Below are 19642 nucleotides of genomic sequence, written 5' to 3' on the forward strand. Positions count from 1 at the left end.
ATGTTTAATTTATTGAAAATGAAGATGAGTGGGAATATGACATGAGGTTGAGAATATGAAAATGAAGGGAAATACCAGAGGATATTATGGGGTTATTATACAAAAAAATTGGTCCAAAACTAAAAAGTGGGGTCCATAAAATGTATCAATAACATATTTGCAAAATAAATAAATAAAACCACAGTGGCATATGTGATCCAAACACATAACGGGCCTAGTGAATTGGTTTAGGCCCACTAACTTTTTGCTTATAAAAAAACCACTAACTTTTTGCTGTCCCACAAAGAGTGCCACTCCATGTGCCACTACTTGTGATTGATTGAAAAAATATATTTAAATTAAAATTTTAATAATTAATTATTTTTCTGACCAATCACAAGTAGTGGCACATCAAGTAGTACACTATTGTGGGACAGCAGATGTCCACCCGTTGTTAAAGTTGATATTTCGAATCAACGGTGGAATTTCATTTTCTATGACACGTGTACGCCATCAGATTGCGCAAGCGTGAGTTTTGGTAAATTCAGGTACATGCTATCTCGACCCCTTAGAGAAACGATCTAGTGCTCCTCACATCACACACCCTATCATATTTATCAATCAGTGTTCGCCGGCGTCACAAAACACTTTCCGATTCGGATTTCCGGCCATCGTCGGGGCACAGATCGTAGAATCGCGAAGCTTATATGCGCCTAGGTCTGGGGTAATTCCTAGTACTTGTTCTAATTTTTGTGAATTTTGTTCTAATTTTCTTTACTTTCATGAAAATGTAATGCAATGTGACCTAGAACTAATTTATTCTTCTTAATTATTATTTCGCCACTTCCTGTGTTTGTTTTTTCATTTCTTGCCTATGTAGCTTTCTCTTTGTTGCAGGAGATTAACTAAGCACTGTTTTGGGACTTGGAAAATTTTCACCGTAACAAATAGAAGCAAATGGTACGTACAAATTTATTTGTTAATTATTACTAGATTCAGTTGCTTAAGATAACAATAAAAAAAGATAACACAATAAAAAAAGAAAAAAAAATCCCATTGACAGTCACATAAATTTACAATTAAAAATGATCCCCTTCATTTTCTATAGTGTGGTACTGTGGTTAACATCCTTTATCCTGCATCTCTTTGATTGATTGAATGGCGTAAAGAAATATAGGAGCTTATTTTAAATATACTGCTATATGTGAAGCATAGTTGAATATCTTTTTTCTACAGTCTTTTCAAAACAAAGGATTTTGGATGGTAAAGGGTTCTGGGCACATTAATGACAAAGAGACAGCATTTCATAATCCTTCCGAGATTGAACCAAAACGACCTCATGAATGGCTTGTTGATGCTGCTGAAGTAGATTTTTTTCCAAAGAAGAAACAGGCAGTGGAAGATGCAAATGGAAAGTCAAGTTCAGGATTTTTAAGTGCAAAATTTTCTCACTGGGAGAACAATCCCAATTTTCATTCAATCCCAAATATCTGTCAGTTATTTGGGTCTGAAAATAGGCCTGTCAATTTTGCTGAAAATAATACATCTTATGTTCCGGATGGCGATTCTAATGTGAGACCAAAGATGGTCGACAATCAATATGGAGATGGTCCATCCTTTGGCTTGTCTATATCTCATCCTGTTGAAGATTCTGAAGCATGCCTAAATTTTGGTGGAATAAAAAAGGTCAGCGTAAATCAGGTTAAGGATTCTGATGGTGTACAAACATCAAAGGAACATCATTCTAATAGGCAAAGCAATGGTGATCTGCATCTGGCCTTTAATGGTGAAGATAAGCCAAAATCTGCGTCAATCGGACAAGCCTTTGACAAGGATGGTGATGTCGCTTTAATGGGACTCACCTACAACAGAAGGGAAGCCTGCATTAGATCATTTGGTGCCCCTTATGGCAAAGGAGACAACACAGTCATATCAATTGATGATTCCTATGATAAAGAGGACACAAATATAATTTCTTTTGATGGTTTCCCAGATGAACAGGATATTAACTCTGTGGGAAGGCCTGACATAGACTTTGTTCAGTTTTATAATCAATCCTCAGTTCATGTGTCAACAGCTCGTGAGAAAGAGGTAGATGCTTCTAATTTTGATGCAGTTGTAGGTACTCCCCAGCCAGTAAAATTTAAGTCTGAAACCTTGTCCAAGAATAAGCAAGAGTTCAAAGCAGCTAGGAAAGAAGCTCCAAATAGCTTCCCGTCTAATGTCAGGAGCTTGATATCCACCGGTATACTTGATGGTGTTCCTGTAAAGTATGTCTCAGTGGCTCGGGAGGTAAATTTTGGTATTTGTTAAATATTATTTCAATTAGAGACTCTGTTTATTAAGTTATGGTTATTATTCCTGCATGGATAAAGGAACTTCGTGGAATTATAAAAGGCTCTGGCTATCTTTGTGGGTGTCAACCTTGTAACTATTCCAAGGTTAGTAATCTACTGGTAACTAAGTACCTTAACTATGGCTTCTCAGTATCCTAAAATCTGATAACTTAATGAGTGATACTTTGTTACCAGGTCCTGAATGCTTATGAATTTGAGAGACATGCTGGTTTCAAAACAAAACATCCAAACAACCACATTTATTTTGATAATGGGAAGACCATTTATCAGGTAGTGCAAGAATTGAGGAGTACTCCTCAAAGTTTGTTGTTTGATACAATTCAAACAGCTTTTGGTGCACCGATTAATCAGAAAGCCTTTCGCAATTGGAAAGGTAAAGAAATTTGTCTCCTCTCCAGTCTCCACCTTATACACGAACACATTCAGGCCTGTGAAGGCAAGGTTTTATTGTTTGGGATTATTATTTGTCACTTATCCAAAAAATTTTACTCCTGCCAATTTTCTTCAGAATCATTTCAAGCAGCAACACGTGAGCTTCAACGCATTTATGGAAAGGAAGAACTTAACCTATAGGTCCCAAGCCCTTGTGAAAAAGTAAGCTAGGTTCTAGTGTGCATAGTAAGGTATATCAGTTTTAAGTCTTTTTTTTTTTTTGTAGCTATAAAACCTTCAGTAAATTGTGTACCCTTGTTGCCTTACCTAAACATATGGAAGACTTTATGTTAGCCTTTGTATAAATCAATGGAATTAGGTACTTTGGTAGAGACATGATTATCTAGAACATGATAAAGAAAGATAATGTTCTTTTGTAGTAGTAGAGACCTGTAATTTTTGAATTTATCTCCAAAACATAGTAGTTTAATTAAGGTGAGTATTGTAAATATTCCTGTTAGGTTGGCAATAGAATTTATAGAACAAGATCAACTATTGTGTGATTCAAGGAGGACTAATCATTTCCGTTTTGATTGTGCTTTTTTATGTTTTATGTGAAATGTGAAGGGTGAGTTGAGTGAGGGGAGATTACTGCCTACTGGTTCGAAGTTCGATAGCATGGGTGAAGTGCATCTTTTTATGAAATCAATAACATCAAAATTAAATGCTTTCTTTCTCAGACAAATTTATTATTAATTCTGGTTAAAATATTACATTCTTTTTATTTAACAATTTCATTTATTGTACAATGGTCAATAAGTCTTTAAAAAAATCATAATACATTAATTTTAATTAGGTCCTGAAACAAAATAAAATGTCAAATTAATCTTTTATATTTTAATTATTTTAAGTTTCATTTTGGTCACATGAGACAGCCTTGTGCATAGGGTTCTTACTTGGGGTCTGAAAATTGTAGAAGCACATGATTTTACCTTGCAAGTGGAAATACTAATTTAGTCCTCTATTTTTTCACGTTTGTTAATTTCATCATTTTATTCTATAAAAGCAATATCAATTAGATTTGTACTAGAATGTGCAATTCATCTCATTCATTTTCCACGGTCGAAATTTACACTTTCTTATCTAAAAATAATGATTGGGTGTCGTTTGTGTTCGACTTGAATTCTTGCATAATCTTCATGATGAAGTTGATAAATATTAGAAATATAAAGTACTAAACTAGCACATTATTTTATTAAATGGCAATCCTAAAATAAGATAATTAAATTAAAGTAAGACCAAAACTAAACTTAAAAATAACATAAAATTAAAAAAGAAGGTTTTTTACCCTATTTAAACTTCAAGACCAAATTAAGAAGATTTTAAAGTTTATGGGGTGGTTTACAGAAATCCAAACTCATTATTTGGCTGCAAACTCTTTTGTCACGGTAATAAAATTATTGTCTTTCAATATATTTTATTTTAATTTATGGACAATTCCAAACATAAACTTACAAAAATCACTCAATTGCAAAATGAACGAATCCAAATCCCTCGGGGAAATGTTTAACCCCTTAGTTTTCGTTACGGCGGAGACGATGTCGTTTCACTCGTCTACATGACCCTCTCTGATAGTTTCGAAGTGGGTATCAATCAAAACAACTATCGTTTCTCATATGCTACGCAGAAAAATCGAGAGCTATGCGAATAACCAATAACACTCTTCTTCTTTTCCATAATTCTCCCTTAGCTCGATTGCTATGCACGCGCCATTCATCTCCCAAATTATTCGTCGCAGGTTTTTCCCAATTCCTTTATTTTAATAATTCCAATTTTCGAGTTTTGATTAAACAGTAAATCATAGATTGATTCCGTAGTTTCAATTTTAACCGTTAGTTTTATTTTTGCTTCGGAATGAAAGGGCTTTCCTACGATACGAATGAAACTGTTCTAAGAGATGCATTTGGGCAGCATGGTGAAATCATTGAAGGTAAAAAGTAAAAACCAATCATTCTTTTTTCATTCGCAGATATATTGCAATCTGTAATTATCCATTGCTTTTTTTTTGCAGCTAAGGTAATTTGTGATCATGTAACTGGAAAATCAAAAGGGTATGGATTTGTGCGCTTCATTTCTGAATTTGAAGCTGTCACATCTCGCAAACAAATGCACGGCCAGGTTTTTAACCCTTCTTTCTGTGTATATATGTCATCAAATATTAGTTAAAAATATTGAGGCTTGTTGGTTCAAAAAAATGTGCTTTCTCAGATGTTGGATGGAAGACGCATTCGTGTGAGTTATGCGCACAAAGCATAACAAAAACATATTCAAATGTGTTTTGTAGTGTGGCACATTGGCATAGCAGTTTGAAACCTTTGTTTTCTTTCCAGTTCTGTTTTGTGGATTATGCACTGATATTGGATTCATCTGTTCCAGTAATAGTGCCTTCCTTTGAGTATAGTGTTGATTTATGGATAGTAGATATTGGAATGATTTTTTATCTGTTGTCACACATAAGTGATTGATTAGCATGGTAGAATTAATTAATTGTTGTAAATATGAATTCATTGAGTCCATTGCTTGGAAAGTCCAAACAAATAAACTTATGTGTGCAGTTAGTTTTGCTCTCTGCTGTGAAATGTTAGATTGCATATTTGACACTGAATATTGAAGTATTAACCCAACAAGTTAAACCAAAGAACACGGAGCATCAACTAAGATAATGTACATGATGATCTTTGGACTTCTTGATGTTGCCAGAGCTTCAAGCCATTACCCATGGCTGTTAGATTGAACTAAAAGTATAAGGCCACACTACTTCTCAAATATATCTAATACAAACAATGTAATTGTTAAACACATTGGGTATTAGGAACTCTAGAACTACTACTCGTCTTCTCATATAGAATGTGAGATTTCATACTTAAATATATCGAACAATATCCTCCTCAAGTGTGTACTATACTTACCGAACCATAGAAGGGGAGGGTCCAATCACTAGGGAATCTCATTATTATTAGGTCACAGAAAGAGTGAAGCATCACCCACATGTAAACACTATTTTATAAGTTTTTTCTCATTAATTCGGTCATATCCAATGTCACACTTTATGATTCTGAATACTAATCTAGTCATATCCAATGTCACACTTGTAGATTCTAACACTAACTTTTGCATATTGTTCAAAGATATAAAAAATGTAACTATTCATTTTTCGGAAGCATAAGATGGAACTTGGTAAAAAAGGGTTTTAAGGATAAATCTGATAAACGTTGATATTTGAAGTCTTGTATCTTTCGAATGTTTGATTAAAACAACTGGAAAATTCAGTAAACTTTCAAAAAAAACCACCGTTCCATGATACTGTCCAATCCTATGTAGGAAAATCAGTGAAGAGAAGAGTTCAATAATTAACCCCGCTTAACATACAGACCAAATTAACGTAACAGCATATAATATGAGAATATGCAACTAAAGTAATACATAAAATTTATCAAATCTTCATACTTTCTGTCTTTCTGTCATCCACGTGTTACCCTCTATGAGCTAAGTGAAAGAACAAAGAAATATATAAGTAGATTTGACACCATATCTTGATCCAAAACCTTAAGGCATTAAGTTTATTAGTCCATACACTTATATACTCTTTAACGTATCCATTTTTGCTCAATGAAGTAAATCAAGACAACTAATTCGTAGTAAGCTGTGGTCAATTATATTTGAAACAATAACAGAGTATTTAAACATTTGACTTTACATCACATAGCCAAAGTGACTTGGCATATTAAAATTTTCAGAATACATAAAGGGATAAGTAAACAATATAGCGAAGAAAAAATTATGAACAAATCACCGAATTACAAGTGTTGAGAATATTTTTCCCAACATAGTCATATTAACATCTGACTCATCATCGAGTGTAAAAATAGTTGAGAGTTATATTTTGTCTGTAAATCATTTTGTAATTAAACAATTATATACATCAAACACAAACAGATCTGGGAAATATCTTCATTTCATTGAAAAAGAACTTTAATTTGTTACAGCAAGGTCCTAAAACACTACCATCTGAATACACAGAAGGGAACAAACTAAACCTCATTCCACAATTTGTTTCTTTTTCAACATAAAATCAGTAACTTAAATCTAAAATCACATATATAAAACACATAAATCTAGATCTAAGAGCTTGTAAACTTGGTAACAGCCTTGGTACCCTCAGATACAGCATGTTTCGCCAATTCACCAGGCAACACGAGTCTAACTGCAGTTTGAATTTCCCTTGAAGTAATTGTTGGCTTCTTGTTGTAACGAGCGAGTCTCGAAGATTCTTGTGCAAGCTTCTCAAAGATATCGTTAATGAAACTGTTCATTATACCCATGGCCTTAGAGCTTATACCAATGTCAGGGTGAACCTGCTTCAGAACCTTGAATATGTAGATCTTGTATGTCTCCACACTCTTCTTGCTCTTCTTCTTCTTCTTATCACCGGCGGCGCCACCTTCCTTTGGAAGCTTCTTCCCGGCTTTTGGTTTCTTCTCAGCCGGTGGTGCTTTCTCTGCAACCGTTGATTTCTTCTCCTCTGCGGGTTTCTTCTCCGCTAGCTTCTTCTCTGCCTTTGGTGCCATTACGAAAATTGAGAAATTGAGAAGAAATGAGATGTTAGGGTTTCAAATTGGGATTGGAAAGCGAGAGAGTTGTGATTTTGAGAAGAGCTCGGAAGCGTTAATATATAGAACGGGTTTCGCGTTCTTATTGGTTGATTGGTTTTCACGCGGATTGATGAGGTGGATGTCTCTTTATCCGTTAAACAGAACACGGAAATAGACGGTGATGATGCTCGCTTGACGGGTCGTAGCTGCGGATAGGTGAGTTGGCGATTGTTTTACACTTATAGTAGGAGGATTAAGATTTAACCATTAATGGAGAGGCAAGTGTTTCAAAAAATAAAGGAAAATACAACTTACAATAACACATTTATCTTTTTTATTATAATAAAATTAAATTTTTACCACTAAAAACAGGTGCAAAAACATACACTTGTCTCTAGCGGAGAGTATCTTCTTATTTAAATGCATTTTGATGACTTTGCTATCTTCTCAAATTGGAATCTCTTCTTTAAGAGTGAAACAAAGTACCAAAAGTCTACAAAATAAGTCTAAAATCTAATTATATAAGGAATGTTATTACGGATTAAGATTACACAAGATTACAATTTATATTGCTTATATAAATTGGATTTGAATTCTATAAGTGTCGTTGGGTGGTTGAAATTAGAACCGTGGCATAGAATTTTAATTATCATATCAATTTGGAATTGAAATAAAAAATACAAATGATAAAAATTCTACGAAAGTATAAGTAACATAAATGTTTATCTTTAAGTAATCACCTTAGAAATCCACCAATTTAAGTATATATATCTTAAAAAGATAATACTATGAAAATAACAAAAACAATTATAAGAAAAATTTGTATTTGGATGAAAACAATTATCAAGAAAATGACACTACATTGCTAGTTGTTGGATGAAAAAATTGGAGTGTGGTATATATAGAGTGATTAAGCCATTAATAGAAGTATGTAAAGGTACTCAATGTAACTAGTTGCTGATGTATGCACTAATATAAATAGGAGGTTCATTAGAGCATCTCCACCCGTAAATACAATCTTCATTTTTATTTGGGTCCCACAAATTATTTTATAATTTATTACGACTCTCTAATAAATAAGAACAATATATTTTTTTTTCACAATAGCAAACATCATTATAATTTTTATTTGGGTCCCACAATATCTACATTTTTCCCACAATATCTACCTCTCTCCTCACTTTCCATTGACTAAAAACAACCAAAAATTGTAAGCATAAAATAAAAATGACAAAGAAAAAATGTTCTTATTCCTTTAAAAACAACCATTATGGTCACTCTTATCATGCAAGTAAGAAAGTGAGTAAGAATTAGAAAGTCACGAAATGATAAGTAATTTTAGAATGGTAAGGAAGTGAGTAAAAATTAGAAGGTAATGAAGCGCCAAGTAATTACAGAATTTGTGAGTGTGCCTATTAGCTTCACGTGTGTGAGAATTTAGTCACAAATATTTTTGTCCCACGAGGCCTACAAAATGTGAAGATTGACACCGCATACTTTCATGTTAGAGTAATAGTTTAAAACTTTAAATACTTCTTGACCTACTCTCATTACTAATTCATTTTAAGATGGAACCTTGACATGCCCAATAACTCTTCTTTTCCTGTTGTGATGAACCGAAATGAGCCCTTTTGCTATGAAAGCATGATTCAAATATTTATTTCATAATACACTCTACCGTGAGGATGATGAAATGATATTTGTCTCATATAAGAAAATGAGAATAGACGACATTTATCAAATAAATAGCATGCTAATGGTAGGAGGCATTAGCACACCCAGATTTACTAAATGTTAGCAAGTGAAAGTGGATTTTGATGTTTCACCAAAAATGATATATATAATGAAATAAGTGTATCAGCAACTAAAAATAACAAATGATTTCGATGAATGAGCAATGAACCACCAACACAATACAATAATAGATTCTGGAATGCCTTCGAAGCATAGCATTGATTGAAAACGTAGGTTGCAACACTTTGGTCTTGTGGGTATAGCACAATAAGCAGATATTGTTAGAATGCTTTAGTTTTGAATGAGGAATTACGAATCCGGATCTTCAATTTTATGATCTCACGTAATAAAAAGTGAATACAAACACATATCTAGATTCATCTTTATATAGTTTTTCTTTTAATATCATTGTTGGCACTTCACATCATAATCTTCCCTCAATCAAATCCCTAAAGAATCTCTGATTCGAAGAAGAAAAAACGAAAATTCTTATTATTTAGTGTACTGGAGATTATAACAATTTCTCATTTGTCATTATTCTCGATAACTCAACTTAAGTATCCACTCAATAACCTTCTATAAATTTTAGAAGTCTCATAATAAACTTAAAATAAATTATCTACAAACACCAATTAAAGTTCCCGGGCCTTGTTTTTCCTGGTTTAAAATTTTCGGCAAAATAGTAGAACTTAATATTCATAAAACAAACAAATTTCGCACGACTTCCATGAATAACCAAAAACAAAGTGTTTCCATTGATTGATATAGACCCAAAAGGGAGATGATGCTACCATAGCTACATTGTTCAGTTTCAATCATAAGCACTAAACTTTAAGCTACATAAAGATAGTCCTAAAATGCAAATATACAAATCACAAATACATTATGGTAAACTAATATAAATCAAGCTTTCTTTGGTGACTTAGTAGCCTTAGATGGAGACTTAGGTTCTTTGGTAGAAGCAGCTTTCTCATTCTTCTTTGGCAACAAAATCGGGTTAATATTAGGTAGAACACCACCATGTGCAATAGTCACACCAGCAAGTAATTTTCCAAGCTCTTCATCATTCCTCACAGCCAATAAAAGATGCCTTGGAATAATCCTATTCTTCTTGTTATCTCTAGCAGCATTACCAGCCAACTCCAACACCTATCAAAATCAAAATCACAAAACCTTAATTCAGTTAATTTTGAAATAAACTATTATTCAATTGTTTAGTAATTCCAAAATTAAGCTTCCACAAGGAATCAATAACAGAACCTAACCTCATTCACTTTCCAAATCCAGTTAATAAAGAGATTATAAATTAGGGTTAGTACCTCAGCAGCTAGGTATTCCAAAACGGCGGCAAGGTAAACAGGAGCACCAGTTCCAACGCGCTGAGCGTATCTTCCCTTTTTCAGGTACCGGCCGATTCTTCCGACGGGGAATTGAAGACCAGCTTTGACGGACCTCGTGACGGACTTCTTCCTTGGACCACCGCCTTTCCTTCCTCCGGCGCCTTTCTTTGATTTTCCGGTAGCAGTATCCATTTCCTAAACCCTAACGGAGATTTTGATTCGTAGAGAGAAAATGGAAGTTTAGAATATGATGAGGATTGTGATGATACGAAAGATACGTTGGTGTGTATTTATTGAGTTTCGGACAGCGTGAAGGGATTCATGGATCCGTGTGTGAATAGATATTGACCGTTGGATTAGACATTATCAATGGCTGTGGTGTGTTGTATGTCGTGATCCGTGTAATGATGGATCACTTTGTTTCTACATTTGTGTTTTCTCAAAATGGATTTATGAAGTCAGCAAATGACACAATAAGATTGTCGTGTAGTTTGTTCTTAATTCCTTTAGGTGCTGGTTAATTAATCTTCTACTGTATAATTTCTGGGTAGTATTAGATCAGGTTTTCAATTTCTTTAATGTCATATAATATTATAATTTCTTTCCATAAGTTAAGAATGTTAATATTTTTTCCTACCATGGTAGATAAATGTTATAAAGTATAAGTATACTTTTTTAAAGTATATATTAAAAAATGTATATTTTAATTTTAAAACATGACTATATTTAATATATGAATTCAATGTATTAAAAAGACTATTTTTTTTGTATATCAGGAAAGATAAAAAGAAAAATTAAGAAAAACCCATCTCTACAATTGTTATTGTTATTCTGCCAATAGGAGCAAGCTCTTAATATCATAGCCCTGAATCTAATTATATACCAATCTTAGTCATAAAGTTAGCCGAATAGTTAGCTTCTCTATGGATGAAACTAACTTGGATCATCCTACTTCGAGCAAGCAACTCATAAATCCATTTCACCATATAGGAAACCTTTGGAATGATCTTAAGATCATGTGTAATAATTTGCACAATCTCCAAATAGAACACAAGCTTTTCCCTTGGCCATGAGTAGACCATGCTCCATCAATATAAATTATGCTTTGAAGGTTGAACCAATCCCAAAACAAGAAGAGAATCATGCCACATTTATTCATAGTATTAACTCGATTGCTACAATTGCCTCAACATTAAGCTTCATTTGCTCACCCTATAGTAAAACTCACTATAAATTATATATATTGTTGTCATTTGTGCTCGACCCTATCATATTATACTAGTCTAAAAAACCATGATGAAGTTGGAGAGCTACTTGATTAATATTTCACTCCAAAGTATCCAAAATTGTTTTATTCCTTCACCTACCATCCACCAAATGCATGACATGAATAATCTTTCACTTGGAAGTTTAGAGTTATTTCCTAACCAATTGATAAAAGAATGAGTACTCCAAAGAGTTGTATCAACAAAATCCAATTGTGGCAACAAAAGTATCGAGTTCGGGAAATCCTTAAAAGTATGAAGCATGTCCTCATCAAATACATTACACTGAGGGCAAACTGGAGTAGATGTCAACTTGTGTTTGAAATGAGGTTCGTTAGTAGAAAGAGAATCATGAACAACAAACCAACACATGAATCTTACTTTTTCAAGGGCATCTGAACTTCACACTCACCTCCATGCATAGAGAAAATAATCTTCTTCACCATAAGCTTTTAGACATGTGATTATCTTAAACTTGCGGTATAACTTCTAGACATGTGATTATCTCAAACTCAACCATCCTAAAAAAAGTAATGGTTGGTTTTGTCAAGGGAATGTCTGTATGTTTCATTCAGGGATAGTGAAGTATAGAAAACATTAAAATCCCACGTGTCTCCATGACACAAATCTCATACATAGAGCATTGTATTGAAGATATGAACATACTCAATCATGTTGTAGAGTCTACCAAACCCTGACCAATTGTACCAAGATGACTTATTACCACTACCAATATGCAAAGTAAAACCTTATTTAATCACAACTTTAGCTTTCACGATGCCTTATAGGTAAAGGAAGTGGAAACCTTGTGAGTGACAAATAACATCGTGTAACCCCAATTTATCATTTTCCAACTCTAAGCAGAGAAATATTGGTTGAGTGGGAATTTTGAATCCCCCAACCTACCATGGTGTTTTGGTTTGGTGATAGTATTCCACTTAACTAGATTGAGTTATATCAATTTGGTGATATTAAAATAGACTATTACTCTAAATAAAAGAAATTAAATCATTTAGGCATAAGAATCGAAGTTTAATTTTGAAGTCATGTGTTAAAAAATATCAAAAAAGTATGATATTACCTAAATCAAAAGCATACCCCCATCTTGATATTTCATGGGCCCTAGGTTGGGGGGAAAAATAAGGACCTTGATTTATCTAAAGATTTTTATGTTTAATGTCAAAGTATGAAAAATGTATATTTTAAAATACAATAAAAAACACTAATACCTATTAATAGGTGCATAAGGATGGTAGTTGGTATGGATGGGTTAGGATAGTGTTACCTAAATCCACCATGTTAATTCATTTTTGACTCAGTCCTGTCCCAAATTCGTGCTAATACTCATTGGATCTTCTACCCGTATGTCTTGGGTACTCGATAGATCTCCTAATACTCACAAATTTAAAAATATTAAAAAATAATTGTGGGAATTTCATGTAAATGTGTATTTATTTTCTACAATCTTATATGTTATTAGGCAATTAACAAGATAAAAATTGTATAATATGATTTAAAGTTTTAAAAAAAATTTAAATTGACTACTAAACATAATTCATTTTACTCAAACAAAGTTACAATATCAATATTATACTTCTTAACATCATATCAGACTCCTTAACAATAACATTATTGTTTAGCGACATAACAATCACATTGATGAATAATATGAAGGACAATTATTGATTAACAATATAAAATTACAATTATGGTTAATATAATATTGCAATTATGTTGCTATATATAGATTTAGGAAAGAATAGCAAGTCTAAATATTAGCGGATCTAATTACTCAAACCCAGACCCATCCAACAATGGATCTCAAAATATCAAGTCTCAGTTACCCACGAATTCAGAAACACTAATCTATATCTAACTCGTATGAGTATTATTTGTGGGTACTCGCAAGTCCAAGTATCTATTGCCATACCTGTGCAATACCAACAACAATAAATTCAACTAAGAACAATGTCTCGCTTAAAAATGAATCTATAAGGGAAAGCCATAGCGAAAAAATTATACATGACCTTAACAAGCCTGTTTTTACACACATTGTCCCTCATGACATGGAAAAAATATATGAGAGGATCAAAGCACTAGACAAGTATGCCGTGAACTTAGCTATGCCAGTTTTATGTATTTATAAAATACAGAGACAGAGAAATCTAGTGATTTGTGATTTAGCTTAGAATTTAGAAATCTTATCCCACTTATAAAATATCAACCTAGGACGAAGTAAAAAACAGACACGCATCACACCTGTCTCAAATTGTATCTAATTCTCTGTTCGAATCAATTAGAATGTTATTTTTTATTACTTTTGGTTTTAAATTTTATCTTTTATCCACTTACCAATATGTGATTGGCTAGAGACCCGGATGAGACATCGTTGGAGACAGATGATCCCCATCCATACAAAACAGCCTGAACACAAGAAATCACGAAGTCCCAACAGGAGGAGGGCCAATACCATGGACAGAGCAACCTGAGGAACAAACTTATAAGATGCAGAGGGTATCTCAAACTTATAAATTTTTATAAATCCTAAGATTTTGATCCAAACATTTGAGTACATACTATCTCAAAAAAAGTTTGATACCCATTAATAGTCTTGACTTATATGTCACTTGTTCGGTTTTTCTTAAACAATGTCCAACTTTTAGGCTATCTTTATAGTTTGATTTATTTTCTTCACTTATATGTCACTTGATTTTTTTTTAAAATAGTCTTCACTTATATAATAAAGAAAGTTGAAAAGAGATTTGGAGAGTAATGATGTAGTATTTTAATAAAAAAACACAGGTACACAACAGATATCACATTGATTACAAGCAAAGCCAAATTCCATGCACCCAAACTTCCTCAGTATCATAATTATGTAAACAAAAAATATGAAAATAGACAAATACTAATATCCCACTTATTATCTATTTTGACATAACACAAAAGGAACAAACAGTTAAAACTTTTTGTGAACTCCAAGCCTTAAACGGAAATCTTGTTCCATAAGTGGAAGGCCATCACGCAACTTAACCTGTGGTTCCCAACCAAGCAATTCCTTTGCTTTTGTTATGTCTGGTTTTCTCTGTCTTGGATCATCAGGAGTGTTCTCCACTATCTTTATCTCTATATCTGGATTAATAAGCTGTGAAAACAACAACCACAAAGCATAGATTAAAGAACTATTTTCTATGAATTGAAAATTGATAAAAAGGGTGGTTAACTTACCTCCTTCACATTCTCAGCGAGTTCAAGCATTGTAAATTCACCTGAAAGATAGACACAAGTAAATAAAGACAAAGAAAGTAAACATATTTTCATTCAATTTAAAAAGGTGAATATAGTCATAGAAATCTAACCCGGGTTTCCGAGGTTGATTGGCCCAGTGTCTGAACCTCCCATGAGAAGGATAAGGCCATCAACCTAAGAGATATCACAAGAAAACATATTCAGCTTACCAATAGTAATACAATGAAGCAAATATGAATTTAAGTATAAATGGTATACATACCAGGTCAGAGACATAGCAGAAACTACGAGTTTGTGTTCCCGGAGATTGGACTGTCAAGGATTCACCGCTGAAACACCAACAATCATGTGAGAAATGGTGGAGACTGGAGATGGAATCAATTTAGAAATGGGGAGAAGATGCTACAGCTAGTCAACAAAATCAAGGTATACAAACTGTTAAGTCAATAGATCTTGCTCATTGCACTCATTATGCATTCAAAAGCCTCAATGTAACCATATATATACTATATACCTGAAATACATTACACATAGATACTGTATACCAGAAAAATGAAAGGGTGTAATTACCGAAGTGCTTGAGCAATGAAGTTGCTGACAACACGGCCATCATCAATATTCATGCGTGGTCCATATGTGTTGAATATTCTCGCAATGCGAATTTCTATATTGAAACAATATAAACATGCCACTTAAATTCAAAGAAAAATGTCTACCAGCTGTACGTTACAAAGTATGAGGGGCAATTATGAGGAAAGGAACGCAATAGATAACCTAGTCCATGCTGCCTATGGTAATCGAACATCAATGTCTCAGCCACACGTTTCCCTTCATCATAGCAGCTACGAACTCCTGTTATGAATATATAGTTAAGTGCTTAGACTATATCTTCATGAACATCGTATAAATAAAATAAATTCTAGAGATATCTCCACTAAGTTGGAATCCTAAATCTTAGTAACAGATAATCACAGTAGCAGATAAAGAAGCCCCAGAGATAGGTTGAGACTGAGATCGATAAAAGCATGTACCAATAGGGTTAACATTGCCCCAATAGCTTTCAGGTTGTGGATGCACAAGAGGATCACCATATACCTCTGAAGTTGATGTAAGTAAAATCCTGTCAATATAATAAGAATTAGACCACAACTGATTGTAGATGCTGAATTTATCATTTTTCTAGAGACAATTTGGCAACCTTGCTCCAACACGCTTCGCAAGCCCAAGCATGTTCAGTGTGCCAATCACATTTGTCTTTATTGTCTGAAAAATTGTTATTTCCATACACATTAGATTATCTCTCGAGGTTCAGTAGAAAGAGAGATCTTTCAAGCAATGGCATGTGGCATAAGTAGATATAAAATATACAGAAAATAGTAGAATGTAAACATGTCTTTTATTTATTTAGTTGAACATACAGAAGTAAATGGCATTACAAAGCAATGAACAGTAAAATCATTTTTTTCAACAGTTGAAACTTGAAATGAATGCTTAACTCCAAGCAAAAGATAAATGATGAAAATAAGACTAAGAACTATACCTTCACAGGATTATATTTGTAGAAAATGGGAGAAGCAGGGCATGCAAGATGGTAGATCTGATCAACCTCAATCCACAAAGGCTCAGTGACATCTATAAAAGGGTCAGAATCAGAATGTGTATCAGCAGCACGGTCTTTGCAGTTAGACAGATTTAATGGCAATGCTGAACATAACATGTCACACTACAACATCATTGTTAGTTTTCTTGACAACAGGAGCATACAGCCAACTAATCAGATTGTGGTTGATTAAAAAACAGCAATATATCAATGACTTCAATTTGTGATTCAAGTTGTAACAACTCAAAAGTTTCAGTCTTTTAAGGTAACAGAAATTAGTTAACAATCTAGGCATAAGTGTTTAGACTTCAAAATACTACCAAATTAGATCCCCTGCAAAAATAAAAACTCCAGTATAGAGCATGCACAACGGTTTTAACACAGACGTAAATATACCATGACGGATAAGCTCAAATCTTGGATGTCCGATCCATTTTTTGAGGTTGTCCTTCGACCCGGTGAAGTAGTTGTCAGCAACAATGACCTAATTAAAGATGTGGATGTTGTTATAGTCTTACATAGATCATACTTATACATCTATTACATCACACATAGGATGATATTAAGTTATGTAAGTGCAAATGTGGAATAGAATCAGAGAAAAAACTAATAAACACAATATCCATGACACAGTATGAAAAGATAACTAGCTCACCTCATTTTTTTCATTTTCCATCAATCTATCGACTAGGTGAGAACCAATAAATCCAGCTCCTCCAGTAACTAAGATTCTCATGTTGGACTGTTGTCAATAATAAAAGAAACATTGGTCGAACAAGGCATCAAAACAAAATGAAAATGAAAAAGTTAGTAAACTAGGTGATTCTGACAAAAGTTTAATTGTGTATTTACAATCACATGACAGATTTCCAATCAACAGAAGTAAATGCACATATGTCCCCAAATGTACATACTTTTAAAGCATATGTATGCAAGAGGCTAGATAAATTGTAAACACTTTTGAAGTTTAACTGATTCAATATCAGCATACCAAAAAATTACAGGGATAACTTCCAACCAAATTTTATTACTCCCTTTGTCTTGTAAGATTTATGGTATAAAACATTAGGCTTGTAGTCATATTTTGAGGAGTAAGCTCTTTATGGTTCAATTTATAAAGTTTCAAGTGATTGTGTTCCATGTACAAGTGTACTGTCTTGTAGTGCTAAGAACAAACTTGAAGAAAAAAAACTTATTAATTATATTTATTATGATCACCATTCAGCAGATGGATAAAACAAAAATAAAAATTCAAATCTTACAACAGAAGTACAGAACTGTGAAATCATATCATATCATGAGATAATGTGATTGACCCAAAAAATCTTTTATGCATCAACAAAGATCTGCCTACTAAGGGAAAATAACAATGAAGTAACTGAACTAACATGGAATTTCTGCATCACATGGTCTAGATAAACAAATGAGGACAACAATGCGACAAGAGACTTGATAATTGGTAATAAATAAATAAAATATGCAAAAGTGCACTTTTGGTCCCTTAACTTAATTCTTTTTCTCGTTTTGATCTTTCATCTTTTTTTTTTGTCTGAGATGATCAAAAAACAAGGGAGCAAAATGGTACAAAATTATCAGACCAAAAGTGCAATTTTACCAATAAAATAAAGGATGAGAAATTGACCTGGAAGAATTTGGAAAAACGCAAAGGAGATGGCAAAGGAGGTTGCTTTGATGCTGCGTTATCTCCATTAGAAGAATTGGCTGCCATTGAAAACACCTCTGGTATTCAATTCCTGCACCAATTTCAGAAACTTCAAATTATTTTCACCCTTTCTGCACTTAATGAGTATTCCATAGATCAGACAAATTATATGGTTATCAGTAATTACACTTAAGATCTATCAAATTAAGAAGCAAGATACAGAAAATGACAACTGCCAGAGATAGCAGAAGAAGAAAAGGACAGTAGAATAATGACCCTGAGTATCACAAGCTTAAAAGACCAACACAAAACCCAGATCACTCTTCTGATCCAATACTCCATGATCATAGACACGTTTAAATAGACCCAAAAAAAAACTGATCTAAAGATTGAAACTTTTCCCACCAAACTCTGAATTGGGTGACAAAAAAAACTTCAAAAATTAAGAATGAACAGAATAATGAAAAAAAATTAAATTTGGATGACTTGAAACTCACGGAAAGTAAAGGGTATGATGAAAGCTCCCGAGCAACAAAATCACACCAAACTGGTGATAATAAAATAATTTAATGCAAACATGCTGAATAAGTCAATAAATCCAACCCCACTCACCTAAATTTATGTAACTCTAACACGAGCTAATTTCTCAGCAGAAATAAAAATAAAATAAGGAATGCGTTATTAATTACCTAATAAGTGGAGTGATGGAACAGAATATCAAATGGTAAGTTAAACAAATGTGGAAATGAATGCAAGGTTTTGATTAATTAAGAGATAAGAGATATATAGATAGATTGAGATTTTATTTTGATTTGAAAGGAGTGTTACTTAATTTGTATTTATAGTGACATGCTTTTTCGCTCACACAACCATTGATGAGAGAAATTCATTCCCGTGTTAGAGACGATACTGAATATGCTGTTGCTGCATGTTCAAGACTATCGATTTGGTAGTGCCACGTGTCGTGCATGGACCCACATGTCTTGTTAATGTTGGAGTTTGAATTAGAATTGAACACATGCTGGAATATGTTTGTCTCTTCTATCTCATCATTGTCAACAAGGATAAGCATATGATGGGTGAGAAAATGTTAACCTGATTAGCTTTTACATTATGCTTATACTCGAATATGTTAGAGTTTCATTAGGACATAAGAATCATTTGAAGATTGTTGTAATATTAATATATTTTGTAATACCGGTGTTGTTTTGACATATAATAAATTAAGGCAATCATGTTACAATTGCTGTATCGTTGTTATTATCCATTCATTCATTGACCGTATTGAATCAAGATGAAAAATTCACACACCGTTCGAACGATTTCATTCTCATCTTTACTTCACAATATTTTACTGCTATGTATACTTGAGTAAATTCTCCATGTAGTAGTGAAGTAAAAGTAAGTGCCATAACAAGAAAGCAATGCACT

The 19642-nt window shown here is 33.2% G+C and overlaps 5 protein-coding genes across 15 annotated transcripts; 2 read left to right on the forward strand and 3 right to left on the reverse strand.

Annotated features, from left to right (window-relative positions):
• LOC109355368 lies at positions 497 to 3257 on the forward strand. Of its 7 annotated transcripts, none has more exons than XM_019598491.1 (6): positions 497 to 703; positions 877 to 951; positions 1215 to 2271; positions 2355 to 2420; positions 2511 to 2709; positions 2845 to 3257. In XM_019598491.1, the coding sequence occupies exons 1-6, from the start codon at positions 687 to 689 to the stop codon at positions 2907 to 2909; spliced, it is 1479 nt and encodes a 492-aa protein (XP_019454036.1). In that variant the 5' UTR covers positions 497 to 686; the 3' UTR covers positions 2910 to 3257. The 7 variants fall into 7 exon arrangements, with proteins under 7 accessions (XP_019454036.1, XP_019454042.1, XP_019454038.1 ...); XM_019598497.1 differs by having other exon boundaries at positions 498 to 696; XM_019598493.1 differs by having other exon boundaries at positions 499 to 703; positions 860 to 939; positions 1216 to 2271.
• On the forward strand, positions 4267 to 5288 carry LOC109355378 (glycine-rich RNA-binding protein 4, mitochondrial-like). Its single transcript, XM_019598513.1, has 4 exons — positions 4267 to 4506; positions 4630 to 4698; positions 4780 to 4886; positions 4977 to 5288. Exons 1-4 carry the CDS (start codon positions 4410 to 4412, stop codon positions 5022 to 5024), a joined length of 321 nt encoding a protein of 106 aa, XP_019454058.1. The 5' UTR covers positions 4267 to 4409; the 3' UTR covers positions 5025 to 5288.
• Positions 6831 to 7425, reverse strand: LOC109355377 (probable histone H2B.1). The gene has a single exon (XM_019598512.1). The coding sequence runs from the start codon at positions 7334 to 7336 to the stop codon at positions 6890 to 6892; it is 447 nt and encodes a 148-aa protein (XP_019454057.1). The 5' UTR covers positions 7337 to 7425; the 3' UTR covers positions 6831 to 6889.
• Positions 9831 to 10735, reverse strand: LOC109355376 (probable histone H2A.1). Its single transcript, XM_019598511.1, has 2 exons — positions 10414 to 10735; positions 9831 to 10243 (listed from the first exon to the last, which is right to left on the reverse strand). The coding sequence occupies exons 1-2, from the start codon at positions 10624 to 10626 to the stop codon at positions 9998 to 10000; spliced, it is 459 nt and encodes a 152-aa protein (XP_019454056.1). The 5' UTR covers positions 10627 to 10735; the 3' UTR covers positions 9831 to 9997.
• On the reverse strand, positions 14486 to 19043 carry LOC109355372 (UDP-glucuronic acid decarboxylase 6-like). Of its 5 annotated transcripts, none has more exons than XM_019598507.1 (14): positions 18709 to 18806; positions 18191 to 18302; positions 17204 to 17290; positions 16945 to 17032; positions 16489 to 16580; positions 16147 to 16211; positions 15980 to 16068; positions 15723 to 15800; positions 15519 to 15612; positions 15211 to 15277; positions 15059 to 15122; positions 14928 to 14968; positions 14615 to 14844; positions 14486 to 14577 (listed from the first exon to the last, which is right to left on the reverse strand). In XM_019598507.1, exons 2-13 carry the CDS (start codon positions 18275 to 18277, stop codon positions 14659 to 14661), a joined length of 1038 nt encoding a protein of 345 aa, XP_019454052.1. In that variant the 5' UTR covers positions 18278 to 18302; positions 18709 to 18806; the 3' UTR covers positions 14486 to 14577; positions 14615 to 14658. The 5 variants fall into 5 exon arrangements, with proteins under 5 accessions (XP_019454052.1, XP_019454053.1, XP_019454050.1 ...); XM_019598508.1 differs by having other exon boundaries at positions 14488 to 14568; positions 14624 to 14844; XM_019598505.1 differs by lacking the exon at positions 18709 to 18806 and adding an exon at positions 18901 to 19043 and having other exon boundaries at positions 14499 to 14844.

This window comes from Lupinus angustifolius, chromosome LG08, assembly GCF_001865875.1.
Source record: "Lupinus angustifolius cultivar Tanjil chromosome LG08, LupAngTanjil_v1.0, whole genome shotgun sequence".
Lineage (NCBI taxonomy): Eukaryota > Viridiplantae > Streptophyta > Magnoliopsida > Fabales > Fabaceae > Lupinus > Lupinus angustifolius.